This window comes from Blennius ocellaris (genome assembly GCF_963422515.1).
Source record: "Blennius ocellaris genome assembly, chromosome: 20".
Classification (NCBI taxonomy): Eukaryota; Metazoa; Chordata; class Actinopteri; order Blenniiformes; family Blenniidae; genus Blennius; species Blennius ocellaris.
Window position 1 is genome coordinate 15,120,143 of NC_137669.1, and position 24,321 is coordinate 15,144,463.

Genomic DNA, 24,321 nt, shown 5'->3' on the forward strand with positions numbered 1-24,321 from the left:
AAAGGACAGGGATAAAGCACAGGTTGTTCAGTGCAAGAAAGGAAAAAACAAGGACAGTCCAACAAAGGAGCGGAGACGGAAAAGTAGAGATTTGAGAATTGAGCTTGAGGGAGGGAGAAAGCTACAAAGAGAGAAAGAGAGAGTGTCTCATTGTGCAATGGAGGAGTCGGGTCGTCCCGGTCACAGCAGAGAGCCAAGCACTGCTCAGATCAGCTCGCCGGCTGACAGCTCTCTGACAGGGATTATAGGACTGCCTGTAAATAATAGGGGTTCAGACCCGGGGCACCTTGCTACTTGACAAAGTGCTCATTTCTCACCCATCACTCTTGCCCTCTCTCTGTTGCCTTTGGGTTATTCCCGCTGAAACGTCCATCCGCAGAGAGTTAGAGTGGGAGGTGTGGCTTAAATGAGGTAAAAGGCACTTTCCATGTGGCTGAAGATCCGTGTGAAGCGGAATTCTTTTGGTCCTCATCTGCATCTTCTCAAAGGGAAACATGCACATTACCAGGAAAATGGAAGGAAAGGGGAAAGAGGCTGAACGTTGGTGAGATGACCTCACTGATTTGAAGTGAACATCTGGGGACCAGCCACGGCCTTAGACAAACAGCTCCGGGAGGAAATATATAGACGCGTATTCATTCATGAGTTTTTAATTCAGAAAGTCCACAAGTAAGCAGTTTGGTTGGAGCTTGCATGTCTTTTCAAACACAAAAAGATCAGATAAGATGCTTATGGCGAAGCAAAACACCAGACATTTGATCAAGTATAGGCTACAGTCAGGAGATTATACATTAACATTTAATGTATTTCAGTCATGGGTAACTGACAGCATGTGGGGCAAGATGAGAGTCTCTCCCTCACGGAGCGGGTTTTTATCAGAGGCTCCCTCCAGAATTTGGGGTTTGAGAGGAAGGAACAGCCTGCCCTCAATCCTGACCTCAAACCTATTGAACACTTGTGGGATCAGCTTGGCCTTTCATGCCATGGCGACCAATGCAGCCACACTGGCTGACTTGTAACTGCTGGTTGAGGAATGGTAGATGGTATCCATCAAAGTGCAGCGTGTAACCAGGACCTGCCATGATGAGGAGGAAGAGGAGGAGGAGGTGGTGGTGCCAAATCACTGTGGCTGGTTCCTGCACAAGCTCCTGACGCCTGCTCATCCCAGGGATACATGCTCCTTCGTTCTCATAAAGGTGGCAACATTTAAAATGGGGGGGGGGGCGGGTTTAATTGCTAAACATACACAAAATCAGGATCAGGTTACATTTATGAACAGTGGCAGGAAAAATTTAGATGTTTTCGATTAAATTTTTTTTCATGGATTTTTTCTATTTTGCCCTTTCTCTTTTTCTTTCTGCACTTTTTTCTTTTATCTTTAATATTTCCCCTCCTCCTCTTCCTCAACGCTATATGTGAGATTAGACTATTTTTGAAATGCAAATGAAATAAAAATGAAAACAAATGTTTTAGACTGTTCCAAGATTGACTTATGCAATTTAATCTTCATCCACAGAAATCCACCGGAGGAACCTTATTATGACCGTTAAGAAGAGGAGGGGAGGTTTTTGCAGCTGCTGGTCATCTGTGCTGTTTTTTAAGAGCGGCTCGGAAATACTTGGACTTTATCCTTTAATTTGAAGTGGAGCTGCAGTAACGCGAGTGGAGTGACAGAGCGACACGCCCAAACAGAGGAGGAGAGGAGGACCGGGTGAAAGTGGAGGAGAGGAGAAGGAGAGAGAGAGAGAGAGAGAGAGAGAGAGAGAGAGAGAGAGAGAGAGAGAGAAGAGAGAAAAGTCTCAGGAGCATGAGGCGCTTCCCTCAGACTTCTCGTCAGCCCGGGACTCGTTAACAAGCTGCGGGCTCCGGTCCGGGACGCAGACTGAGGCGCGCGGCGGCGGAGGAGTTCAGCGGGCGGAGGAAGATGTAGCGCACCTGAGGAGAGACGCGGCCGGTGGTGCGTTCAGGGACCGAAACTACTTCTGGACTCGATGCATGTGCGGGATCCTCTCCAGTGATGAGTTGGCTCCTGTTCTGGATTCTAACTGCAGCTGGGATTCAACAGGTGGGACGGAGTTCAGGTTATGGTTTTTGATTTTTTTTTTTTTTTTTTAAATCTGCAGATTTGCGGCTGGATTAATTATGACGCAAAAACGCAGGTGACGCAAACTGATTTTGAAATTAGGGGAAAACAAATGTCAACCTTGTTGACCTCATTCCATTGAGCCGCTTTTGTATATTTTGCGCATCATTCAGTGTCTTTAACTTTAAAAAAATAAATAAATCCATATTTATCAACAATGTATAAAGTGATACCCCCATGAAATAAATCACAGACTAGTTTGAATATTCCCTTTCAAATCATTATTATTTCTCTGAAGACTCATCGATTTCCCTCAGATGCTGGCAGTTTTCATCATGTGGGTTCACTTCCACTATTATGTTACATTTTAGTGCCACCTTGTGGTAAGTTCACTTCTTCAACACCTCAGTGTGGATTTTTCCCCCCCTGCATATTTCCCACAATCCCTAAATCTTTATCTTATCTCTTCATCATCTAACCCTAAACTGTGACGAAATACAAAATAAAAAGTGAACTTATGTCACGTTGTGTAACATAGAAATATCTCAATAAAACATTTTGAAGTATAAAAATTCCTCTGGAACGTATATATAATATCCTATACTAATATACTAATATATTCCAACTTTTATGTTTTGTCAAGAGATGTGATATTGAAAATATATTCATAATAGAGACTATTGGAGATGCATTTTTAAGGCTAAATAAAAGATCCTATGTTTTTGAAAGACATATAAAGGGACATTGACTGAGTGACAGTTTCCAGTTTTGTCTTCTGGTATTATTTATAGAAATCTTTACTTTTAGCTGATCCCCCCCCCCCCCCCCCCCCCCACACACACAACACACACACACCCCTTTTCCAGAGCAATGGTAACTGAGTGTCTGTGCAAGAGGCTAATATTTCATCACAGCCAGCAGAAGAACTGAGATCATCCATACTTGTCAGCTCGAGTTGTAAAGAAAATAGCCTTTTCATTACTGACTGCCAGCCAAACCACTACAGGTATTTCAGGTCACCCTAAAAAAATAAGAAAATATTTAAAACGCTGATGACATTCTCTCTCTCTCTCTCTCTCTCTCTCTCTCTCTCTCTCTCTCCTCTCTCTTCTCTCTCTCTCTCTCTCATCTCTCTCTCTCTCTCTCTCTCATCTCTACTCTCTCTCTCTCTCATCTCTCTCTCTCTCTCTCTCTCTCCTCTCTCTCTCTCTCTCACTCTCTCTCTTGTTTTTGTATTGGTGACTGTGTGAAGTCACCACGAGGCTAAGCAGGCTGAAAACCCTTCTGAGGAATGGCTCAGTTGCACAGCTGTGATTAAAACTCATTTATCCGCATTGGCTTCTGACACTTTACACAAAGTTATTAATACTTCCGCTGTAATGTTGAGCAGAAGTGATAAAGGCCATTGTCGGGCTGAAGGTGATTGAGTGTGTTTTCTTACAATTAGCTGGAGACTAAGTGTGTCTGCGTTCCTAATGTTCGTCTTTAATGGATCAAAAGGGCTGATTAAAGCTCTGCTGCTTGAAGCACATGGTCATGTTGTGATTTATGACTGTGTTGGGGAAATTGGCCCTCCAGTCAAACGTTCATGTTTTTTGTCTGAACCTGTCGTAATGATGATGAATAAGGTGCCAGAGACCGTGCCAACATCATTCATGATGACATTACTACTGATATTTGCAATTCTTTACTATAATCTAATTTATGTAATCTTGTCTTTCCAAGGAAGGATGCTGAAAGCAATAACTCAACTGCCCAATGGCGTGATCTGTCCAGTTTGTATCCAGATGGCCTCACAACCATTTCTTGCATTCGCTCACGCGCCCTCTCTGATCTCAACGCACGGAAAACTTCATTCACGTTTCTCTGTCTGTTTTTTTTGTGGAATCCTACATTTCAATTCAACAGACACGTTTTCTTCACTCGTGCTTCCTCTGTTCAAAACCAGTCTCCATGCAGTAGGGCATACAGGCGCTTTAATGTGACCTGTTGGAATGAGAATATCTGCTTTAAACCATTACAAAATACTTGATTATGTGATTTTGGCTGCAGCGAGCAGCTTGTGAGAGTCGAATCTTACTCAGGAGAAAATTGGGTTTATTTGGCAGAGCTTTCAAGTGTTCGGCACGGTTGAAGATTTCTTATCTGGTGATGAAATGCCACTGCTAAGCACAAACTGAGACCCCGACATTGATTTAATGAGATTATCCCCACTGCTGGGTGTTATGTTCATTTTTAGACTTATTTAATTTCTTGCACAGCAGGACCACATATTAGAAGTCATGTAAGCAGTGAAGCAGAACTGTATAAATAAGGACTTTGAGACCTTGTAGATCCATTATGTACTGACGCAGGGTTACCAAAGAGCTGAAACTGAAAGGCTTTAAGATTAGGATGATAAAGAATATGGACTTAGGGGGCAATCAGAGATCAGTGAGGTTGTTCACAGCCTCATGTCCTCACTTTATGGTTCTCGCATTTCTTCTATTTTGTTCCATCCAAAATATTAACAAATGGCTTAAAGATTTCATTTGACTCGTCAACAGAAGACACAAAAGGTTGTCTGCCGCAGTGTTTCTGTGGCTGTGTGTTTGACAGCCGTGCTTTAGAGGCATCCTCAGACTCATTGGCTTTCTTCCCTCTCCTCAGGCCTACTCCCAGAATTCCTCTGCCATGCCGCCTGCCACAGCCTTCACATCCCCAACGGCCGACACGTACAACCGTACGCAGTTCTGCAAGTGGCCCTGCGAGTGTCCAGAGGTCACCCCGAAGTGCCCGCCAGGCGTGAGCCTCCTCATGGACGGCTGCGACTGCTGCAAGGCCTGCGCCCAGCAGGTGGGCGAGGTCTGCAACGAGGCAGACATGTGCGACTACCACAAGGGACTCTACTGTGACTACAGCTCGGACAAGCCGAGGTACGAAAAGGGAGTGTGTGCATGTAAGTGTCACTCAGCAAATCAAACAAACTGTCTCCACACTGCAGGAACTTTATTTTTTGTCTGTCAGGTTCATAGTCAAAAGTCAATGCAATGTGATTCAACTTAACTACATAATTAAACATTTACTTGTATATTGAAAGAAAAAAAACAAATATTGATCAACTTGGGTGTATTGGTCACACTGTTGAGTGATGTTTCTTATTTTTCAGTCTGTAAAACAGATATTCATTCATTATTTAAATTTTAAAGGCCTAACCTAACATGCTTTGAGTTTCCAGTTACTGGGCCGTAACTGGAACAGCAAGACAACACATTTATTTAATGCCTTGTCAAAACTCTGTTTTAGTGGTGCTAAATATATAATAAACTTGTCAGTGATGCATATAAACTGTGCAAACACTGTGCAATATGAAGCTTGTAATATTTGGGAAGATGTAAAGGCATATGGCATATAAAATGCAAATATTAAAAAAATGCACATTACATGCTTTTCTGTCTTTTTCAAATAAGTTACTCGAGTTCATTTCCATTTATTTGTTCTCATTTAATCTGTGAAATAAATAATAATCTAAAAAGCATTGTGCTTGCAGTTTGCCCTGCATGTCTGCATAATAAGTGACTGCTTGTCGTCCTTCTTCTCAGATATGGTGGGAACAGGCTGTGAGCACGACGGTGTGATCTACCGCAACGGGCAGAGCTTCAGGCCCAGCTGTAAATACCAGTGTGTGTGCGTGAACGGTGCCATCGGGTGCGTGTCGCAGTGCATGGAGTCCCAGCCTCCCCGAGTGTGGTGCCAAACCCCACGCCGGGTCAAGGTGCGGGGACAGTGCTGCGAGCAGTGGATCTGTGACGAACCCAAGAGAGGGCGCAAGACGGCGCCGCGGCACGCAGTGGAAGGTAGGACGGGAGGAACGTGTTCGTGTTGAGGAACACTGCTGTGGTCCAGCTCTGTTTTTGGTTTTTGTTTTCACTTTCCCCCATTCAAGTCAATGAAATTCGACACAGTTCACAGTCAAATCACTCCTGCATAAATGAATACAGAGAGAGACTTTACAGTCACCTATTGGCCTGATTTAAACCCAATCTAATGTGTTTGGATTGTAGGAGGAATCTGGAGTACCTGGTAAGAAAAACATCCAAACAGGCACAGGAAGAACATGCAAAGTCCTTCAAATATTTGAAAAAGAAAAAAAAAACAACAGTATACTGGGCACTACTCGAGGAAATTATTTAAACAAACATACTGTAGGTTTAAGAATTAAGGTTTTCTAGATGGCCTGTTATTGCTCCATTATAACAATATTGTAATGATTTTTTTTTTAGATGCTCATTTAAACAGAATTTAATCTGACAAGGAAAATGTGAAACAGCAGCATCTGAAACGGGTTCTCACTAAGAATGCACACGTGTGAGTAAACGTTCAGGAGGACGGGAGGTCTGGGTGTGTGCCTTTGTGTGCGAGGGGAGACCAATCCTTTTCCTGTGGAAGCCCTCACACTGCCTTTCTGGGTCACGTCCGGTTTCCAGTCGTTTAGCGCAGTGGTGCGGCGGAGGCAAGAATGCGAATGAGGATTTGTTCGTGTTGCAGAAGAAAACAAATGAGATCCAGACTGCGAGTCAGGCGCAGACGTAACCAGAGGAGATTAAAGACAGATGCACGAGGCCGAATGGAGTGTTACTCTGGCGCTCATGTCTTCCAAAAATATAAAAACAGAACAACTGACAGGTTTGAATTCTAAGACAATAGACAATATAAAAGGCAGGAAGCTGATTTATCGAACCCGAGCAATCTGTGCATATAATCCTCTGGTTCTCACCTATTTATTTGGATTCATGGAGTTTTTCTCTCTTTGCTCATCCAGCATACCCAGCTGAGACAAGAAGCTGGCACAAAAACTGCATCAGCCAGACTACCTCGTGGAGCCCCTGCTCGAAGACCTGCGGCCGCGGCCTGTCCATGAGGATCTCCAACGCCAACGAGCAGTGCGAGCTGGTCAAAGAGTCTCGTCTCTGCAACCTGCGGCCGTGTGAGGTTGACATCACCAAACACATCAAGGTAGCGTCTCTGCAACTAATTCAAGCAGTCAAAACTGGGCTGATGTGGAGGAGACGTCACCTCACGTGCCCACGTTCAGAGGTTTTCTGTTCTTTCTCGCCCTCAGCCGGGAAAGAAATGTCTAAACATCTACCGAGAAGATCAGCCCTCAAACTTCACCATCTCGGGCTGCGTCAGCAAGAAGCAGTACAGGCCCAAGTTCTGCGGCGTCTGCACGGACGAACGCTGCTGCATCCCCTACAAGTCCAAGACCATCGACGTGGAGTTTGAGTGTCCCAAAGGGACGGGCTTCACCTGGAAGGTGATGTGGGTGCAGGCCTGCTTCTGCAACCTCAGCTGCAAAAACCCCAATGACATTTTCGCCGAGCTGGAGAGTTACTATGGCTACCCTGAAGTTATGGACTAACATGTCCGTCACGCTCACTGTCCGGACATACATTCTGACTCGGACCTCACTTCTTTTCCTTATGCAGTATTTTGTATTCTTAACTAGTGCAATCATGTACAAGGGATTTTCTTATGTTTTTTTTTTGTTTGTTTTTTTCCTATGGGAAAAACCTGTAAATAAGAAATATGTATGCGTTTCCAGAAAGGATTCAGAGAGCGTGGTTTGCTTTCGAAGAACTTTGTACGAATGAAAATATTCAACAGAGCATGTTAAATATTGAAAGTTTAATTTATTTATTTTGCATATGTATTCCACATATGTAAACAGTAAAAAAAAAAGTCCAAAAAAAATCATGTTTTTATACCCACAAGTCAACGTGGAGCACTTTTAGTATATTTCCTTTAGTACTTCAATAAATTTTCATGACGACAAGATGGAGACTCATTTTTAAGACTACTTGCACACCTCCAAATAACACAATCAGGCAAGGTCTGTTACAAGGTTTTTATTGTCATTTTTTTAATAAATACAAACTGTTATGTCATGTAATGCTTTCCTACAGCATTAGACAGTTGTGCATCGCATCTTTACAAAGCTGTGTATGTGTCCTATATAGTAAAATTTCACTGTAGTGCAAATAACGTACAGGAGTAGAAAGTATCAGGTAAGATCTATAGCTAGCCTCATGTTAATATGTTGACAGATCGCTCACCAACAAATCCTCAGCCACAGGAGCATCACGTCTTAAAAAAAAAATGGAACAAATTCATGGCACATCTTTGTTCCGCTGTGCTTGATTGCATAGTAATCATCAAAAAAAATGAGATTTTCTTTTGTCCATTCATAAATGACATAAAGCTTTTCCATTTTTATTCGAGAAGGTTTTGATTACTGACAAAGAATGAAGTCTCAATGGATGCCATGACAAAGATATTTTACAATTTTTTTTTTTTAAATGTGTATTTCATGATGATGTATACATGTTCTGAAGTAGCAATCTTTAAAACAAACGAGAACATTGAGGACATTTGTCAGTCAAACGATATGATTCGCTGTATATACACAACATATTTGAAGTCTGTCCCTTAAATTTGAAAGTTCCATGAGTGATTTTTAGGCATTTCTTGATCCAAATGTCTTCCCGTCGTGTCTCAACATCTATAAATCTGCTCCAACGTGCATATGACAACACTTGAAACATTTTTTTTTAAAAAAGCATAAATGATCAAACAATTACAGAACAGGAAACAGACATTTACAGTCGGGTATAATTGAGAAAGCTGTGTCAACAAGGTAAAATGGATAAAAACCAGATGAAGGAATGCTGTAATAGAAATTATTTTTAATGCATTAAGAGTAAAAGAGATACATTACAAGCTGGTGTCGTTTTTAGCCACAGCTTTCTCCAATATTCTCTGCTTTGGGGTCCCAAAATGCTGCATTGTCCCTAATCACACGTCACCGGACAAAAGATTCTGTTAAGGCATGCCTGCGTCCCTCTCGATGACAAAACATGCAAGCAGGTGACCTTAATCTCCCAATCAAAAGACATCATTTTCAAACTGGGGAATCTGCAGGGTCTATTGTGCATTTCAACAATTCCAAGTATTTGAATGTCGCTCTCTACATTGGTGTGTAGAAGTGTTAATTAGAGGCAGTGCAGCACAAATCAAAGGGACTGTGAGAGGTTTGGGGGTCTGGTGAGTGGGGAGGGGCACCTCGGAGAGAGAGAGAGGGGGGTGGGGGGGGGGGTCACTTAGCAGGACACTTCTGTGGACTTGGGCACAGCTTGGTCCACGTTGTTTTTGGCCGTGCCGTCCATGGCGCCGTCTGCGTGAGAGCGTGCGTGCTGGGCGTCGGCCGTATGGCTGCGGCTGCGGTTGCCCTCGTTGGTGTGCGAGCGGGATCGGTTGCCCTCGGTGGTGTGGGAGCGGGACCGGTTGCCCTCGAAGGAGGTGACGCTGGAGCCGGAGGCGGTGCGGGAGCGGACCAGGCGGGTCATGCTGGCAGCCGGCACTGAAGGAAGAGGACGAGGAGCAGGATTTAAAGCAGTGAAGAGTTTTTATTCAAATTTACAAATGACCTCATATGAAAATCTGTCTTATGTCTTAATTAAGAAAATTTTTTGTTTATTTTTAACACTATAACACTTTTATATTCAAATTTACTGCCTTATTCTCAGAAAACAACATAGGTGTAACGAGCCAAAAGGATTAAACCTAGTCTTATATAAAGTATTTCAAGGTGTTTTCATCTGAAGATGGGGTTTGATACAACACAGACGTGATGTAAACATGTAATGTGCTATTGAAATGAAACTAGATGTTACAGTAAGCCACAGAGTTCAATCCAATAAAGCTATTTAAGCGTATAGATAATAAAATAAATTGCATTCGTAATAATACTTGTGACAGTACTTAATGTAAGCGTCCTAAGCTGAATAATACATTCTGAATGCTTCTAGGAACAAATCAATATCAACCTTATTAGTACCCCCCAAGTGTAGATAAACTGAATATTTCTTTATCTCACCACAAGGTGGCAGAAAAGTGTGCATACAATTTCTAAACGTTGGCATGGTGTGTTTCTCTTAACTGGTTGAGGCCAATTCTGTCTAAAATTGAGATTCGCTCACAGCATCAATACTTACTGTATCCCATGCCCTGAATGAAGTACTTGAACGCTTCTGTCAGCTTGGCAGGCTGTGAATGAAAAAACAATATATTGATATTCATCTTCCGTGTTGTTAATCATCACACTTGTTTACATAACATTGACAGACTCTGTCACTTATCCCGCAGCTTAATGTCCAGTGCCTCAGATATGACAGCTGTTATGAGCCTGTGTGGTCCAATGTGGAGGATTACGATAGTGTGGTTCATATCTTGTATTTGTTAAAGCTCTTAAGTGCCACCTCCTTACGCTATCTGCCCCTCCACCTGACCCTCTGTGTCATTATCCGGCTCTGTCCAGTCTGCTCTACAACAACATGTCGCACAGAGATTATCTCTCGGCCGCGCAGGCATACATACCTGGTCAACCTGGGGCATGCCGCCGCAGTCAGCCATCTGTACGCAAGAGGGAGATGAGGAGAGAACCCATGAGAATTTAGCATGTTGCAAATGGCACATTCACTCGGCAGCGGACACGCGCCATTACCCCCCCTCCATTACATTACCCACTGGAACACACAAAACACCTTGTCCCTGCCACCTTCAATCAGTGTTGTTCTACACTCTGAACAATTAACCTTGATAGATGGCGCCCGGTTCAAGTTGAAGAGGCATTTGGTTGCGGTGGTTGATCATAACAGGTTTCCACACAAGTGGGTCAGCGGCTGCAGATTGCGTCCTCACAGGCAACAAGCGTGTGCGCATTGCGTCTGAGGGCACACTCAGCTGTCAGCCCGCCGGTTAATGTGTCACCAGGTAAACGCTGACCCGCTGGAATCTTATCAGCTGATGCGTTTCCATCAAGGCTATTATAGAGTGGATGAGAATATGGGGCAGGAGGTGTAGGGTGGGATGGGGGGATGGGGGGGGTGGCAGGACGGAGGGCAGGAAACAGGCCACGCACCTTCAGCAGGGTAGTCTTTGTCGGGTCGAGCTTGGTGTTGCATTCAACCTGGGGATACAAAATTAAACAAGTCTATTTGGGATTGCGTCTCAAAATGTGGGCTTAAACTTAGTCCTATAAACATGCAGCATTTATAGGCCACATTAAAGATCGGGAGATTTGAGACCTCTACAGAAGTAAAAATAGAGTCCGTACCCAAATCTCTCAACTTTTAACAGATTAAATCGGCTCTGCGTCACTTGATTTCTGTTTCCAAAGCTGTTCTTGCTTAAGACACATTAAACTTGTGCCCTTACATGTTTAATCTTGCATATCTCTTTGGCTTTAACAGACGCCTGAAGTGAATGGAAAACACGTCCCGCACATGTTAACTGTCTAATCATTAAGCATGGTTTTAACGGCTGTGAGAATGTCCGAGTTGGTGCCTCTACTCACCACAGCCTCCACAGCAGGAGAACTGTCGCCAACCACCAGCAGAGAAGGGCACCTGGTGAAAATGAAGACGCACAATCACACACTGTGCACAAATATCACACATTTTAATGTCATTTAAATGAAGCAGAACTTACTTGAGGGTTCTAACGTTGCTTCCAGGAACCGGTCTCTCGATTTCCAGATCCCTCCGACTGCAGAGAAACGAACGTGTTTACTGAGGTATTTAACACAACTTTTCTATTCTCTCATGGTGCATGCCCACCTTTCATAGGCCTTGATGAAGAGATGCAGGTTGAACTGGTTCATGTCATTCACAATGTGGTGGCGGTATGTTGCGATCAGGTCTTGGTTGTGGTGGATTTCTTCCTGTTGGAGAAAAAAAAACACAATGCGAGTTACATGATAGAACCATAACCAAAATGTCAACCTCACTCCACTTAGAAAAGGAACCTCCAACAGAACTGGACTCTACCTTTCCAAACAGGTGGCTGATAATCATGTCAGGCATTGCATGTGTCCAGCTGCTGATCTGAAATTGGGCATGAAAGACAAATTTGGTATTGCGGCTTCAAATATGTCGTTTTCAGTGGTTTCATCATGCCGTTATTGAAGATCCATTTGCATTACCTTGTGAGCAGCCCAGTCCATCCATCCCTCTGCGCATGGGTTGATGTTGATGAGCATGATCCCCTCTACCATATTTGGATAGTCCAGCTAAAACCACATGAGGCAGTAAAGTTATAGATTTTCTTTAAGCATACATAAGGCTACATCTGGACAATTTCTTTGTGCAAGTTTTGCTTATATTGGGCATTTTTGAGATGTTTACGGTCTATTTCAAATCCATTTTGCTTGATGGAAGCATTTACTTTCTCTTGAATATGACCTTTTTGCATAATTTGAGGTATATTTCATTTTATCACTTCATTATTACAAGGTAGTTACAGCATTAGCATCTTTATTTATAAATATTACTTATTTGAAATAATCTTATATACATTCTAGTGTTTTGCGATGTACAGCATGGCATTCGTTAGTAAGAAGGCTCTCTGTCAGCCTTCTGTCAACACAGCGAGACTTCCCATTGAGCAAAGTGTTAGTGTTGCGCTGATCTGCGACATTCCTGAGGCTTTCATGGCTCAGCAGGATCAAGCAATAAGCGGTGTTGTATGGCCAACATCAGCAGGGGAAAAAAAAGGCCAGAAAACACATTAGCTGGCTCTGCTAATCCCAGGTTGATTAAAACCCAAGATTATTAATCCTGGCTAAGTGAGAAAAGTGAACTTACAGCAAATCTGGTCAGAATGTAGGACCCGACTCCAGTGCCCATTCCAATAACACTCTTCAGCCTGAGGAGCGCAGAGATAGACGGGTACTGTTAGAACAACCGGCTAGAAAATACCTTAAATAGAAGAAACTGATGTGCAAGTGTAAAAACTGCAATTTAACATACCCAAAGTGCTTCAGCACCAGTGGGAGAGTCTCAGACAGTTGGTCCATGGAGGGGTACTCATATCTGGAAAACAGCAACAACAAAACAAAAACATTGTTTCAGGCCATTAAGATAACAGTTTAACTCGACCCACTATCTTGCCTTTATGGCCTTTTTTATTACCCCTCAATCAATGTGTAACCACTTTAACTCTGCGTGTAAATGTTCAGCTAACCTTAACATGAGACAAAGTCCGAGACCATCAAAGAGATTAGTCTGAACAAGATAAACACTTGTCCTTACAGCACATTTGTCAAATTAGGTTACCTTAAGTACGTCCACAGTGCTTGTGAAGTCAAAGGTTACAGACTCCTTGACATATATCGAGTTGCTATGTTTGTCTGTCTGTGTGTACGTGTGCGTTTGGCTCACCCAGTGGAAAAGGTGTTGGCCCCCTCATGCTGCCCGGGGGCATCAACGTGACACACAGCGAAGTGCTGCATGATTTCTGACATGTCCTCATGGTTGAACAGCGTGTCCCAGCAGGTTTTGTCTAGGAAACGGCAAAAAGGTGGAGATGAATTAGTGCGACATGTCTGGAAGCAAAAGAGGGTTTGTTTTCTTGAACATGCACTCTATGATTATGACATTATGATTCATGACATGAACTCTATGATTAAAAAAAAAAATTATAAAAATGTCTATATGCTTGGAAGAGTTTAGGTGTTGCAGTGCAACTGACCTAATATAAAGTTACGCTGTAATATTTAATCTTCTTCACGTGGTATGGTAATTCAAAACACTCCAGGCTTTAGGAACAACAACAGATGTTTCACGCAGATAGAGCTGAATAAGGAGAAGGACTTACGGTTCAGTCCAATGTCATGGAAGGTGAGGATGACGGGTCTCTCCCCCTTGGGAACCCCCTTCATTGTACAGTGAACTCTTCCATAAGGTGTCTCCACATCATGCTCCTACAAATGCATAAAACATTTTTTTTTGTATATTCTTTGAATACATTTTATTAAAACACTGCCAAGATTTCTTCGTTTGACAACAACAAGCTCTGCAAACATGCAAAAAACAAATCCACCTTTTCTAAAGAGCCATAATAATCATTTCGCATGATTTATAACAGAGGCAAAACGATCCAACAATGTCAATGTAAAATGTTCCATTTCAATAAAGTCTACTCACAGTGACTTCAATCTCAGCCACAATCATCTCAATGTCAGAATCCTCCAAAACCATGTTTGCGGTAGAGTAGTTCGCAGGGCTCGCTACTGAAGACTGTGGTCACAGTGGTCCACTTCAACTATAGATCCAACAAGCCGTAAGCCTCTGAAGTTGTTTAGCCCAGTGCTGAGAGCTGCATTTTATACCCCACCCTGCTTACCACTTGGCCTAAGCTCCCTGCCTCCCATGGTGCCTTGCAAGCTGGTCAAAACAAGCTAATTCTAGATGAAGATATCCTTAAATTGGATCAGCCAACGTCCGACAGAGAGGCATCCACAAATGCATTGACACGATGTATGGGTATGCTAAAAACAACAACAACAACAAAAAAACAGGCTGACTGAACAAGTCTGGGTGAGGCGGAACCATTAATAAGCAATATTTAGATAAAAGATATTCAAAGTAAAACATTAAATGTACAATGAATTGTCCCCCAAAATTGTATATCCTGAGGACACTTGAATTTCCCTCAAATAAAACCCACTGTTGATCTCATATAAGAATTTGGGCTTTCACAGTAAACACTAGTGCCAGTGAGGTTAAAAGCTTATTGACAAGTGGTAACCTGACCTATCGGTCTTTAGTGTAAGATAACCTATGAAATGTTTTGTTCCTAACTCGTTGTACCTGCAGAGGATCAACTATAAAAGAACATCTACAGAGGAGTACAACCTATTTACTGGATTTAATGTGCCCGCTTTACCGCACTCTGCCTCGCCCGCCCTCCACCTTTGCAGACCACGCACGAGCACATCGGAAACAACAGCAACCTAATCCAGCGAAGCGCCACGTGTGTGTGTGCATGTGCGTGTGTGTGTGTGTGTGTGTGTGTGTGTGTGTGTGTGTGTAAGTGCACATGAGTGTGTATGTGCTTGCATGCTTACAAGCAAGCATTGATGAAAGGTGTCGTAAAAATGCACTCCTTCATCGGAGCTCATTCACAAATATTACCAGGGGCAAAATGTACAATATCGTCACAATCCGCTAATCCCATGTTTAACACCTTCTCCTGTGGAGGAGAAGGTGTTCAGAACTCCAGAAGCTAATTGGCTCTTTGATGAACTGTTCAAGGATCCTTATTATTGACAAAACTCAGGCACCCTGACCTCAAAGACTAGAGAAGCCATGTTTATACTTAAAACCTTTTCAAAAAGGCCCTCAAGTTCAGCATCGTCAAATCACACAGAAAAAACAAATGCTGACAGGAAGAGAGGAAAACTGCTGATACACTTTGTTTCATCACCTTTATGAGCTCAGATATTTAGTTCAGCCTCAATGTGATTTCTGTCCTGATAAAATGACAGCAGATGACAAGAGATCAATGTTGATCACTGGAAAAGGAATACCCTTCATCTGCCACTAGATGGTAGTAAAATGATAAGTCGTGGACTCAAGTGGATTTGTCTCCTAATGCATCAGAGGTTACAAGAGGTGAAAGTATTACAGAGTTTTCTTCTGAAGATTTACCTTCACAACAAGCTGCTGTACAGCCTCTCTCAAGCCCTGGAGGAGAGAACAGAGTAATGAACACAAAGGAATAATGCAAATATTGACATCTAATATCCAGAGAGCAGCATTGTACTTTAATTCTCACATCCACGTGGATCTTAGCTGCACTCTGTGTACAGAGTGCTGATATATTCAATTGTGTTGGTGTAGTTTAATTTTGTATTTTAGTGCAGATTCTTGTTTTCAGTGTCATATTTCTATTCAAACATGTATTGAATAATAGCCTGATGTTGTGCGCTGTGTTGTTAATGAAATATTAACTCGGATATGAGTTGGACAATGTATTACCAGCAAAAGCTTGCTGTGTTTTTATGACTTAGTGACTTAAAAAAGAATTCAGTACAAAGGGGTAGATGGATGAATGAGTTATGGACTGATGGTTTACATAGCAAAACACACGAGTCAAACATTTTCATGCATGTTTGATGTATAATTTCCTGAAAATTACCTTTATGGCTTGTAAAACTGTGAGATTTTCAACAGAATAAAATGCTGGAAGTTATATTCCAAGCTGAGCAATAAAGTACTGAAACACATAAAAATAAGCAGTTCTGAATATGATTTTCCAAAACTTTACATACCGGCAGTTCCCTGTCAACCAGCAGGGGTTTGGACTCAACAACTTGGATGTCATCCATTGCAAAGAGATGAAGAGTCTGAGAGACACAGAAATGAGAAATTAGTTATTTTTAGTTTCTTTCACTCTTCTGTTGGCTTTCAAGCCTCTCAGGAGCACGTGATGACAGACTTTGGGAGGAGCACCAGCACACAATAAACCGATGGACTGCTTGAACTTTGGAGTGGGTGTGTTTTATCTACACAATGCCGAAGAGACTGTTACAAGGTTAACTATAGGTTAGAACACATTCGAAGGTGCAGAGGCACAAGCGCCTGTATAGACTGGTAGCCGTGATCTGCAGGAGCATGTGGGGCAGAGAACAGGGCCACACCCAAGTCCCACCCACAACAGAGACGCTGAGCAACAGAAGAGGAATCACACAGTCTCATAGACACCTGACAGGCGGGGTGTGTCGAAAAGATTAGGAAAAACAGAGGAAACGTGTTTTTGAGCAGTTCACACCTTATTTTAAAATGCTTCGTTTTGTCATTTAACTCTCCCACAAATGTGTTTTGAAGAGTGACAACTACATTTTCATTACAGATCACATCCCATGAGAAATGCTTGTTTCAAGACCAGGCCTGTACTTCAAATAGGAAAAAAACTAAACAAAACACTTTAAAGACCTCTTCAGTTAAAGCAATTCAAGATAAAAAGCAAAAGAGAGGGACAGGCACAAAGAGAAAGAGTCTGAGAAGTTGAAAGAAGACAGCATAAAGAGATGCCAAGCTGTGTGGATCATGATGCTGCAACTCTGCATGCAAATCAAATTAGCCAGTTAAGGGAGCTCTTTGTCCCCCCCTCCCCTCCTCTTCCCGGCCTGGTCCTTCCAGAGAGTCAGGGTCTTGCCCTCTTCTCCCCTGCAGCTGAAAGAGGGGGAAACATTGACCAACACACACATCCACATACAGGATGCAGCGGACACACTGGTTCCCATCAACACACCCCAGCTTCTTTTCAGCTCTCTGTTGGCTTCCCAGCTCCGAGCATTCACACACTTCTCCCTTGCTTGTCTTGGTTGCTGCTTGGTTGGAAACACGATGTTTGCTCTCAGCAGACTTTCACAACAGGCTTTTGTGCTCCCCGTCTCACTTGTTTGTCTTTGCCTAAAGACACGGTGGACGATAAATCAACCCCTTAAACGTGCAGGAATTACACACCAGAGCAAGGTGGTAATTTAGAGGAAGCGAATCATTCTCTTTCAAATACAGCTGTCTTGCAGAAAATACACACGCACACACGCACACACACACACACACACACACACACACACACACACACACACACACACACACACACACACACACAGACGCAGATTAGGGCACCAGCGCCAGCCGGATCTCGCAATACTGAAGAGGAAGAGGAGTATCAAACAACTGGCTCATTTGTCTGCTGTGGATTTCTCAAACATGGCCACCATCGCACTGCAGCAGCTTTGTTAAAGAGGACAAGAGATCAGCCCCCGTCCAGATTCCACAGCCATGCGAGAGAAAACATGTTTGTGACTATCACAGTATTGAGGGGTGGGGGGTGGGGTAACTTTTAGATTCTAAGGAAATGTTGACTAGTCAGAAAATGGACCCAACACTGATCACATGCATTGATTAAAAGCATGTGTAGACAGCTGAATAAATTCAGACATGTTAAAAAATAATAATAATAACACTCTAGTAACACTAAACCAAATCAATAATGCAGGAGACTTCCTCCTCTGTGCATGGCCATCACCACCTGTTTGCATGTTGAGGGGGAAAAAAAAGAGGTTCTTGCTGGTGAAAAGGGCTCAACTAGGTCACCTGCTGTTTACACCTACAGAGTGCATCCAACCGCTGGTTTCACCAAGCTAATATTTCACCTTCACTGAGGGAGATGTTTTAGTTTCAACCTCACAGGTCTTAATCGTGGAAACAAGATATGAGTGAGGCTTCTAATGGTAAGAAAACATTTCACATGAGTGAAATACCTTTGGAGAATATATATGATAAAGATACATTGAAGAAACGCACAAATACATTTGTGGAATCTTGTAGATGTACTTTCTGAGATTCTTTTTCTCGCAGGGGTTTTATGACACGGCTGCAGCATGGGGGAATGTGTGTGTGTGTGTGTGGGGGGGGGGGGGGTCTCACTAAACAGGCCTAGTAACACACTCATGTCACTGGCTTGAACCAAGTCAAACCAGTTTCTACAGTCAGATTCATTGTTGGGAAAGAAATCAAAGAATTCACAGAAGCATCTTTGTCCTGGCAGAAGTGAGACTGTTATGCAATCATGAACAGGAAACAGTGGGAGGATATAGGTTTGGGATGATCTGAAGCATGCAAGTCAAAAACAGATGCATAACAAAGGAAAGAAATTTGATACTTGCTCTGTTATATTCTGGACTGTAGGGTTTTCCATTTGTCAGAGAGAGAAAAAAAAATCTAATTTGTACAAGTACGTTGAGCATCAGAGGAAAACAACAACATCCGAGGCCTACATGGGACAAGCCTACTTATTTTACTCAGTAAATCTAGTGATATGACAAACTGCTTTAAGCCAGGACATCCAAGTTACAAAACAGCATGGGCTCAAACTCTTTGTTCACTCAGAGCTAAAGGGAAGCATATGTACTGATTAGATTTTGACATCGAGTCTCGATTTTAGAATCAAGGCCTGGCCAACCTTCCTCATTGCCTCCATATAGTTTTAAATCCACAAGCCTGGCCCATCCATCTGCAGAAACAATGATTGCTTCCCTAATCTTTGGGAACTCGCTTAATCTGTCAAATCCCTGGTTCTGAAATACCAGCGCAGAAGCAGCAGCAGGCCTGCTGGACTAAGCTCTTCCAGACCTACATTTTCAGACTGTAAGAGATATCAAAATGTGGGTGTCCCTATTGCTACAGTAAGTGAAACGAGAGGAGGGATGGAGGGAAGGAGGGGGAGGGAGGGAGGGAGTGGGGTCATGCTGGTCTGTGGGGATCACCAGTGGTTCTATAAACAGAAAAACAATATCAACATGATCATTTGAGCAAGCGGTTTCCGCAAGATATTCCTTTTCAAATTCAGCAGATCTTCTCAAATCAGATGGGCAATCTGTTACCCTACAGTGAACACAGACTTCAGAATAAAGTCAACATTTAGAATCATTTTAGAATCTAAACAGCCTTGAATCAGGTCAACATGCAGCATTGTTTTGATAGTGACCAAGGAAGGCACGCTTGATGTTTTGAGACGCCTCCAGTAATACCGTAGTATCAGAAAATAAAACACATGCCTTATATCCAGAGGTGGTCTGTTGCATGATTACATGGTCACATGGTTTTTCTTGTCCAAAAACATTTTTACGTTTTTTTTGTTTGTTTGTTTATTTGTTTTGTTTTTTTATGCGTCTCTTCAACATCACGTGAGAAAAACGTGTTGATCTATGGCGTGGATTCCTCGACCTGTTCCTCAACTGCGAGTTCATCGTGTCACATGATACCAGAAGTCGTAGAATTGTTGGGAGGGGGGAAAAAAAACTTCTTAAAAAAACATTTACACATTCAATTGCACACGTGTTTATTTAGGATGGAATAAAAAGTTGCGAAATTAGTCAGATAATATATATTTCTTCCTTCACTAAAACTGTTGATCGTTGCACAAACATGTTCAGACATGACTGGGAGGTCGCGCGCATTTCTTCCTTGCTTTAATAATAGAAACTAAAATATATATATATATATATATATCAGAACAGGCGCTTACCTGTTTGGTTTTAGCTGCTGATTGTCCAGAGACGAGAACTTTCCCCCCAACTACAAAAAAAAAAGTCCACAAAAAAAAAACTTTTCTTTGTGCGTGTTGAAAACTGCGCAGTTTGTTGCGGCGGCGCTGCTTTGTTTATAACGTGTCGTGTCGCGAGGGCGAATGTTTGAGGGAATTTTATAAAGCCAGAGCGCGCGCGGCCCGGCCCACTTTCCCCCCACTGCTCCTTTCTATTGGGCAACAACAGATGTGGAATTTGAAGGCGCAACTTTCCAGGGGTTGTGCTGCGGACTACCGGGACGAGAGACTTGCCGCTGGATATCCTGAAGGATCGCGACCTCAGTTTCACCATGAAACTTTGATGGGGACGTGTTTACTTCCTTATGCATTTATCTTCACACGTGGGAGCGGCCTGGTCGACTCAGATAAACTCTTACACATGTATATTAAAAAGAAAGAAAGAAAGAAAGTAATTGCTCTCAACTCAAACGACTTCACTTTTGAATTTAACCTCAATGTGAAGTGGATTGTTTTGAAATCACTCTCAGGAGGAGATACTAAATTTTAAGGTGTGTTTTAGGGTCATGTGTCTTGAGGGCTCAGGAATTCTGCAGACTTGTAACCTTGATTCAAGGCCAAATCGGTGATAAGTCTGTACAAAGGGAAGCCCTCCCCTCAACCTTGGTCCACACGCCTCTTCCTTGACAGGACTTGGCTGTTCCAGTCCTCCCATCTTCTATACTGCTTGATCCCACCACCACAATCACATCTACGGCCAATTAAGAGTCACCTATTAACTTCAAATGCATTTTTTTTTTTCAAACTCTGGAGAGGAAGCCAGAGTACCTGGAAAAACAAAACAAAATAAAAACATGCAAAACACAATCATGTACTCCAGGAAATGATCCCATCTGTTCACACAATGGAGATGTCTCGCTGTGCGTCTCACTCTCCTTCGAGGACGAGCAAGGGGGATGCATTTTACAGCATCATCTGCTCTACAAGTGCCTTCCAACATATCTAATCGGGAATCATGTCTGCTGAATGGCCTCTGCAGTCGTTTGGTGTGTGGAGACCACTTATCAGAGACACGTATCCCATGGCATCTGAATGTTGAGGTCTCTGCAGACACGCTTGTTGGCCTCTTATAAGACTGTTCATTGTCGCGGATCTCTTCACTTTATCTTTACAAAGCATATTCCACAGTGCAGAGCCTCTTCATGGAAATTTCCACACCTGCGAGAGTGTGACTGTTACATTGTGAATCTGCCAATAAGAGCTCGTATTGGCGATGAGTGTGTGAAAGGTCCTTGTCGGGATACAATAGCCGTACTGTGAACTTGTAATGTGAGGCCCTCAATAGGAACACATTAGACAATAGCCGCATTGGAAAGTGGGAACATATAACCACTATGCTAATTTCAGGTCACTCACTTACTGCACTGCAAAGCTTTGGGCAGCAAGGCGGAGGAAGAAAAGTCAAACAAAATCAGTTTAAAACCTTTATTAACTGTGCTGTATGTTTCCATGTAAATAGAATCTCTGTCTGCATTCAAGGGAACTGCATCATTTTGAGAAACTTTTTGCAGCCCGTCCATCTGCAAGTGACTTAGTGCAGCATATGTGGGTCACGGGGTGTCTCAATACATGATTTAACCGGTGGACTTTCAACCCAGCTGATTAGTGTGTTTGTGGAGGCGAGTGTGTAATTTTTAAATACACACCTTGCGAGTAAGACATATTCATTCACACATCAAATGAGGCTTCAACTTCCATGACATATTCAAGACTGGCATAACACTTTGGTGGCTACATTTCATATTTAATCAGTGTGTTATAAATATTTCACGAAACTTTTGGTGACGAGTATATGCATCGTCACAATTTGTATGGAACTTCTTGTGTTTACCTGCTTGCTTGATGTTCCAATGCAATAAACCCAGTTGGTACATTTCGTCCGTGCAGATGAACTTGTCTCCTGCCCAGCATATCTTCAGTATACTGTATGCCAGTCTGGGGTCACCAAGTTGACGTGAGATTGATCTCTGAGTTCATGACCGTGTTACACTGCTGCTCAGTACAAACAGAAAATAAAAGGCTTGTCAGAGAACACGTCGTGCTGGAAGTCCAAACTCATCCTGACAGCTGCTGTCCAGCACTATATGATGATTGTACTGCTGTTTCCGGGCGTCTGGTTCTCCCCCGTGTTTATCCACCACACACGCACACACACACACACACACACACACACACACACACACACACACACACACACACACACACACACACACACACACACACACACACACACACACACGCACACACACGCACACCCATTCCAGGTTCTTTGTGCATCTCCAAGCAAGATTCAACAAGCCTCAGAAGTCTGAGTGATGCAACAGGCTCGCAACGACTGTGATTCAGACACACATGACACGAAGTGAGCCGGTAGGTCACGTAGTAAATGGTTTGTAATGCCGTAAAACTTTCCGCAATGCAGCCGATGAGTTTGTTCTGCTTGTTTTCTCTGGAAGTGTTTTGGCGCCTTCATTAACTTCATGTAAACATGAACAAAAAGGGACTTTCTGGAGTTATCAGCCTTGGTGAATCGTTTCATAAAGGCTGTCGCACTCTTTTGCTTCTTGTCAATATTGCAATTTTAAAGACAGTGCTCAAAATACTTTAAGTTCATTACTCAAATGGTATTTCAAACATTGCAACTTAAAAATATGGGCAAAAAATAAGTGCCAATTATTTAAAGATAAAATCCTTTGAAAATGCATCAAAATGAATCACAATTTACTATTTCAAGCTTTAAAAAAAATACTTTTTTGGAGGATTTTCTGATTGGATTTCTGTAAACGATTGATCACACAGTATTGTGAAGTACTGTGCAACTATATTATGTAATAGCTGCAAAAATCACCCCATATGTGACTTCCTAGAAGCATTGGCTATTACTTTGAAAAGAGGAAACTTACAAAAATGTTTCCCTTTATTTTCTGTTTTCAAGTTAATGAAATAATCAAATGGGGTGGAAGTTATGCTAAAAGCAGCACCTATCTACGTGTTTAAACAAACAGTTTCATTTCATTACTCATGCAGCAATGAAATAGTGTGGTCACTTGCCCAGTAAAGCATATCGGTATATTCACAGAATAATGCAAAATATCACAGCAATATGTTTCCTGAGAGTTAAATGAGGAGACGCCTCTTCGATATCTATGCAACATTTTTACCTGCATGGACATAAAAACATGGGAAAATGACAGACCCAGCCATGTGTGGAAACGTATGGCAGTAAAACCCACAAATGAGCCCTTTGATTACACTTTCTTTTCATAAATATTGCACGGAGCCAAGCTCAAGCTCAGTTTATTTCAGGGACTACATACTGTATAGTCCAGGTGGATCTTTGGGCCGGAGCAGCACAGAAGTCATCACAATAACATAAATAATTGCTCGAAATTATTCACTTTGTTTCTTCGTAAAACATAATATAACCATCCTGGAAAAGTCATCGCACCATGAAATCCACCACAGTGGTTCTGACGACACTGATGTTGCCTGAAGTCAGCTGCTTCCTCGTCTGCACGGTGTCTGCTGCCTTCAACCTCATGCTCAATCAGTAACTAATAAATCACTAACATAACTAGAAGCGGAGCAAAAAAAAATCAGCTTTAGTTTTAGTTTTCAGTCTTGTGGTATGTGAACTACTTTTACCAAAACAGTGCAAGCCTTCATTTGATCTTTTTTAACACCATGGAAGATCATTGAACTGGTCAGACTGGCAAGTTTTGTTCCACGTACCATTTGTTTGACACCTCTGGCTTCATGCATGCATTTGTGTGTGAATTTTTGCAGCTTTGCTTTTATTATGGGTGAACAAACAAATTTGGGGCTGTAAAGTAGCTTTATCAGCTGCACAGTTTTAGGTTTGAGTCAAGAAAATCACCCTCTCCCTGACCTGCATTCAATATTGATTGTCTCACTAAGGTGCAGAATCTACTGTGATAAGAAAGCTTTCTGTTCTCTTCATGTTGATAAGACCGTTACTGAGTGACTAACCATGCTGGGTAAATATTACTGATATGAACAGCCATCAATGAATAGTAAAGCCTTAATAACATTGTTTGTTGGGTCTGTTAGTGCATGTGTACAAAGGTTGAGACGCGGACAAATGATAGCACGGTTCACTGATTGCTTTGCTATTCCACTTTAAGTGCAGACAGAAAACATGGCTAGAGACTGAAGACTGTGCATGGTGAAAACAAGAAGCCTCTGTTGCTGTTATGAAGATAGATGTATGTATAATGAAA

At 42.4% G+C, this 24,321-nt stretch overlaps 2 protein-coding genes across 2 annotated transcripts; one reads left to right on the forward strand and one right to left on the reverse strand.

Annotated features, from left to right (window-relative positions):
• The first annotated feature begins 1,774 nt into the window (after positions 1 to 1,774).
• On the forward strand, positions 1,775 to 7,900 carry ccn4a (cellular communication network factor 4a). Its single transcript, XM_080516259.1, has 5 exons — positions 1,775 to 2,065; positions 4,733 to 5,021; positions 5,665 to 5,919; positions 6,885 to 7,078; positions 7,185 to 7,900. Exons 1-5 carry the CDS (start codon positions 2,018 to 2,020, stop codon positions 7,482 to 7,484), a joined length of 1,086 nt encoding a protein of 361 aa, XP_080372385.1. The 5' UTR covers positions 1,775 to 2,017; the 3' UTR covers positions 7,485 to 7,900.
• A 56-nt stretch (positions 7,901 to 7,956) lies between these two features.
• On the reverse strand, positions 7,957 to 20,149 carry ndrg1a (N-myc downstream regulated 1a). The gene is made up of 16 exons (XM_080516258.1): positions 20,003 to 20,149; positions 16,236 to 16,310; positions 15,613 to 15,648; positions 13,778 to 13,883; positions 13,342 to 13,462; positions 12,931 to 12,993; positions 12,766 to 12,826; positions 12,105 to 12,191; positions 11,950 to 12,006; positions 11,740 to 11,843; positions 11,612 to 11,668; positions 11,478 to 11,529; positions 11,043 to 11,090; positions 10,499 to 10,534; positions 10,117 to 10,168; positions 7,957 to 9,482 (listed from the first exon to the last, which is right to left on the reverse strand). Exons 2-16 carry the CDS (start codon positions 16,290 to 16,292, stop codon positions 9,223 to 9,225), a joined length of 1,197 nt encoding a protein of 398 aa, XP_080372384.1. The 5' UTR covers positions 16,293 to 16,310; positions 20,003 to 20,149; the 3' UTR covers positions 7,957 to 9,222.
• Between the last annotated feature and the right edge of the window lie 4,172 nt (positions 20,150 to 24,321).

Coding starts and splice junctions, on each gene's coding strand:
- ccn4a (XM_080516259.1), top strand. CDS start 2,018: ATGAGTTGGCTCCTGTTCTGGATTCTAACTGCAGCTGGGATTCAACAG. Junction 5,022..5,664: donor CGAAAAGGGAGTGTGTGCAT/GTAAGTGTCACT, acceptor CCTTCTTCTCAG/ATATGGTGGGAACAGGCTGT. Junction 7,079..7,184: donor ACATCACCAAACACATCAAG/GTAGCGTCTCTG, acceptor TCTCGCCCTCAG/CCGGGAAAGAAATGTCTAAA.
- ndrg1a (XM_080516258.1), bottom strand. CDS start 16,292: ATGGATGACATCCAAGTTGTTGAGTCCAAACCCCTGCTGGTTGACAGG. Junction 12,192..12,765: donor ACATTCTGACCAGATTTGCT/GTAAGTTCACTT, acceptor ATGTGGTTTTAG/CTGGACTATCCAAATATGGT. Junction 9,483..10,116: donor CATTCAGGGCATGGGATACA/GTAAGTATTGAT, acceptor CTCTTCCTTCAG/TGCCGGCTGCCAGCATGACC.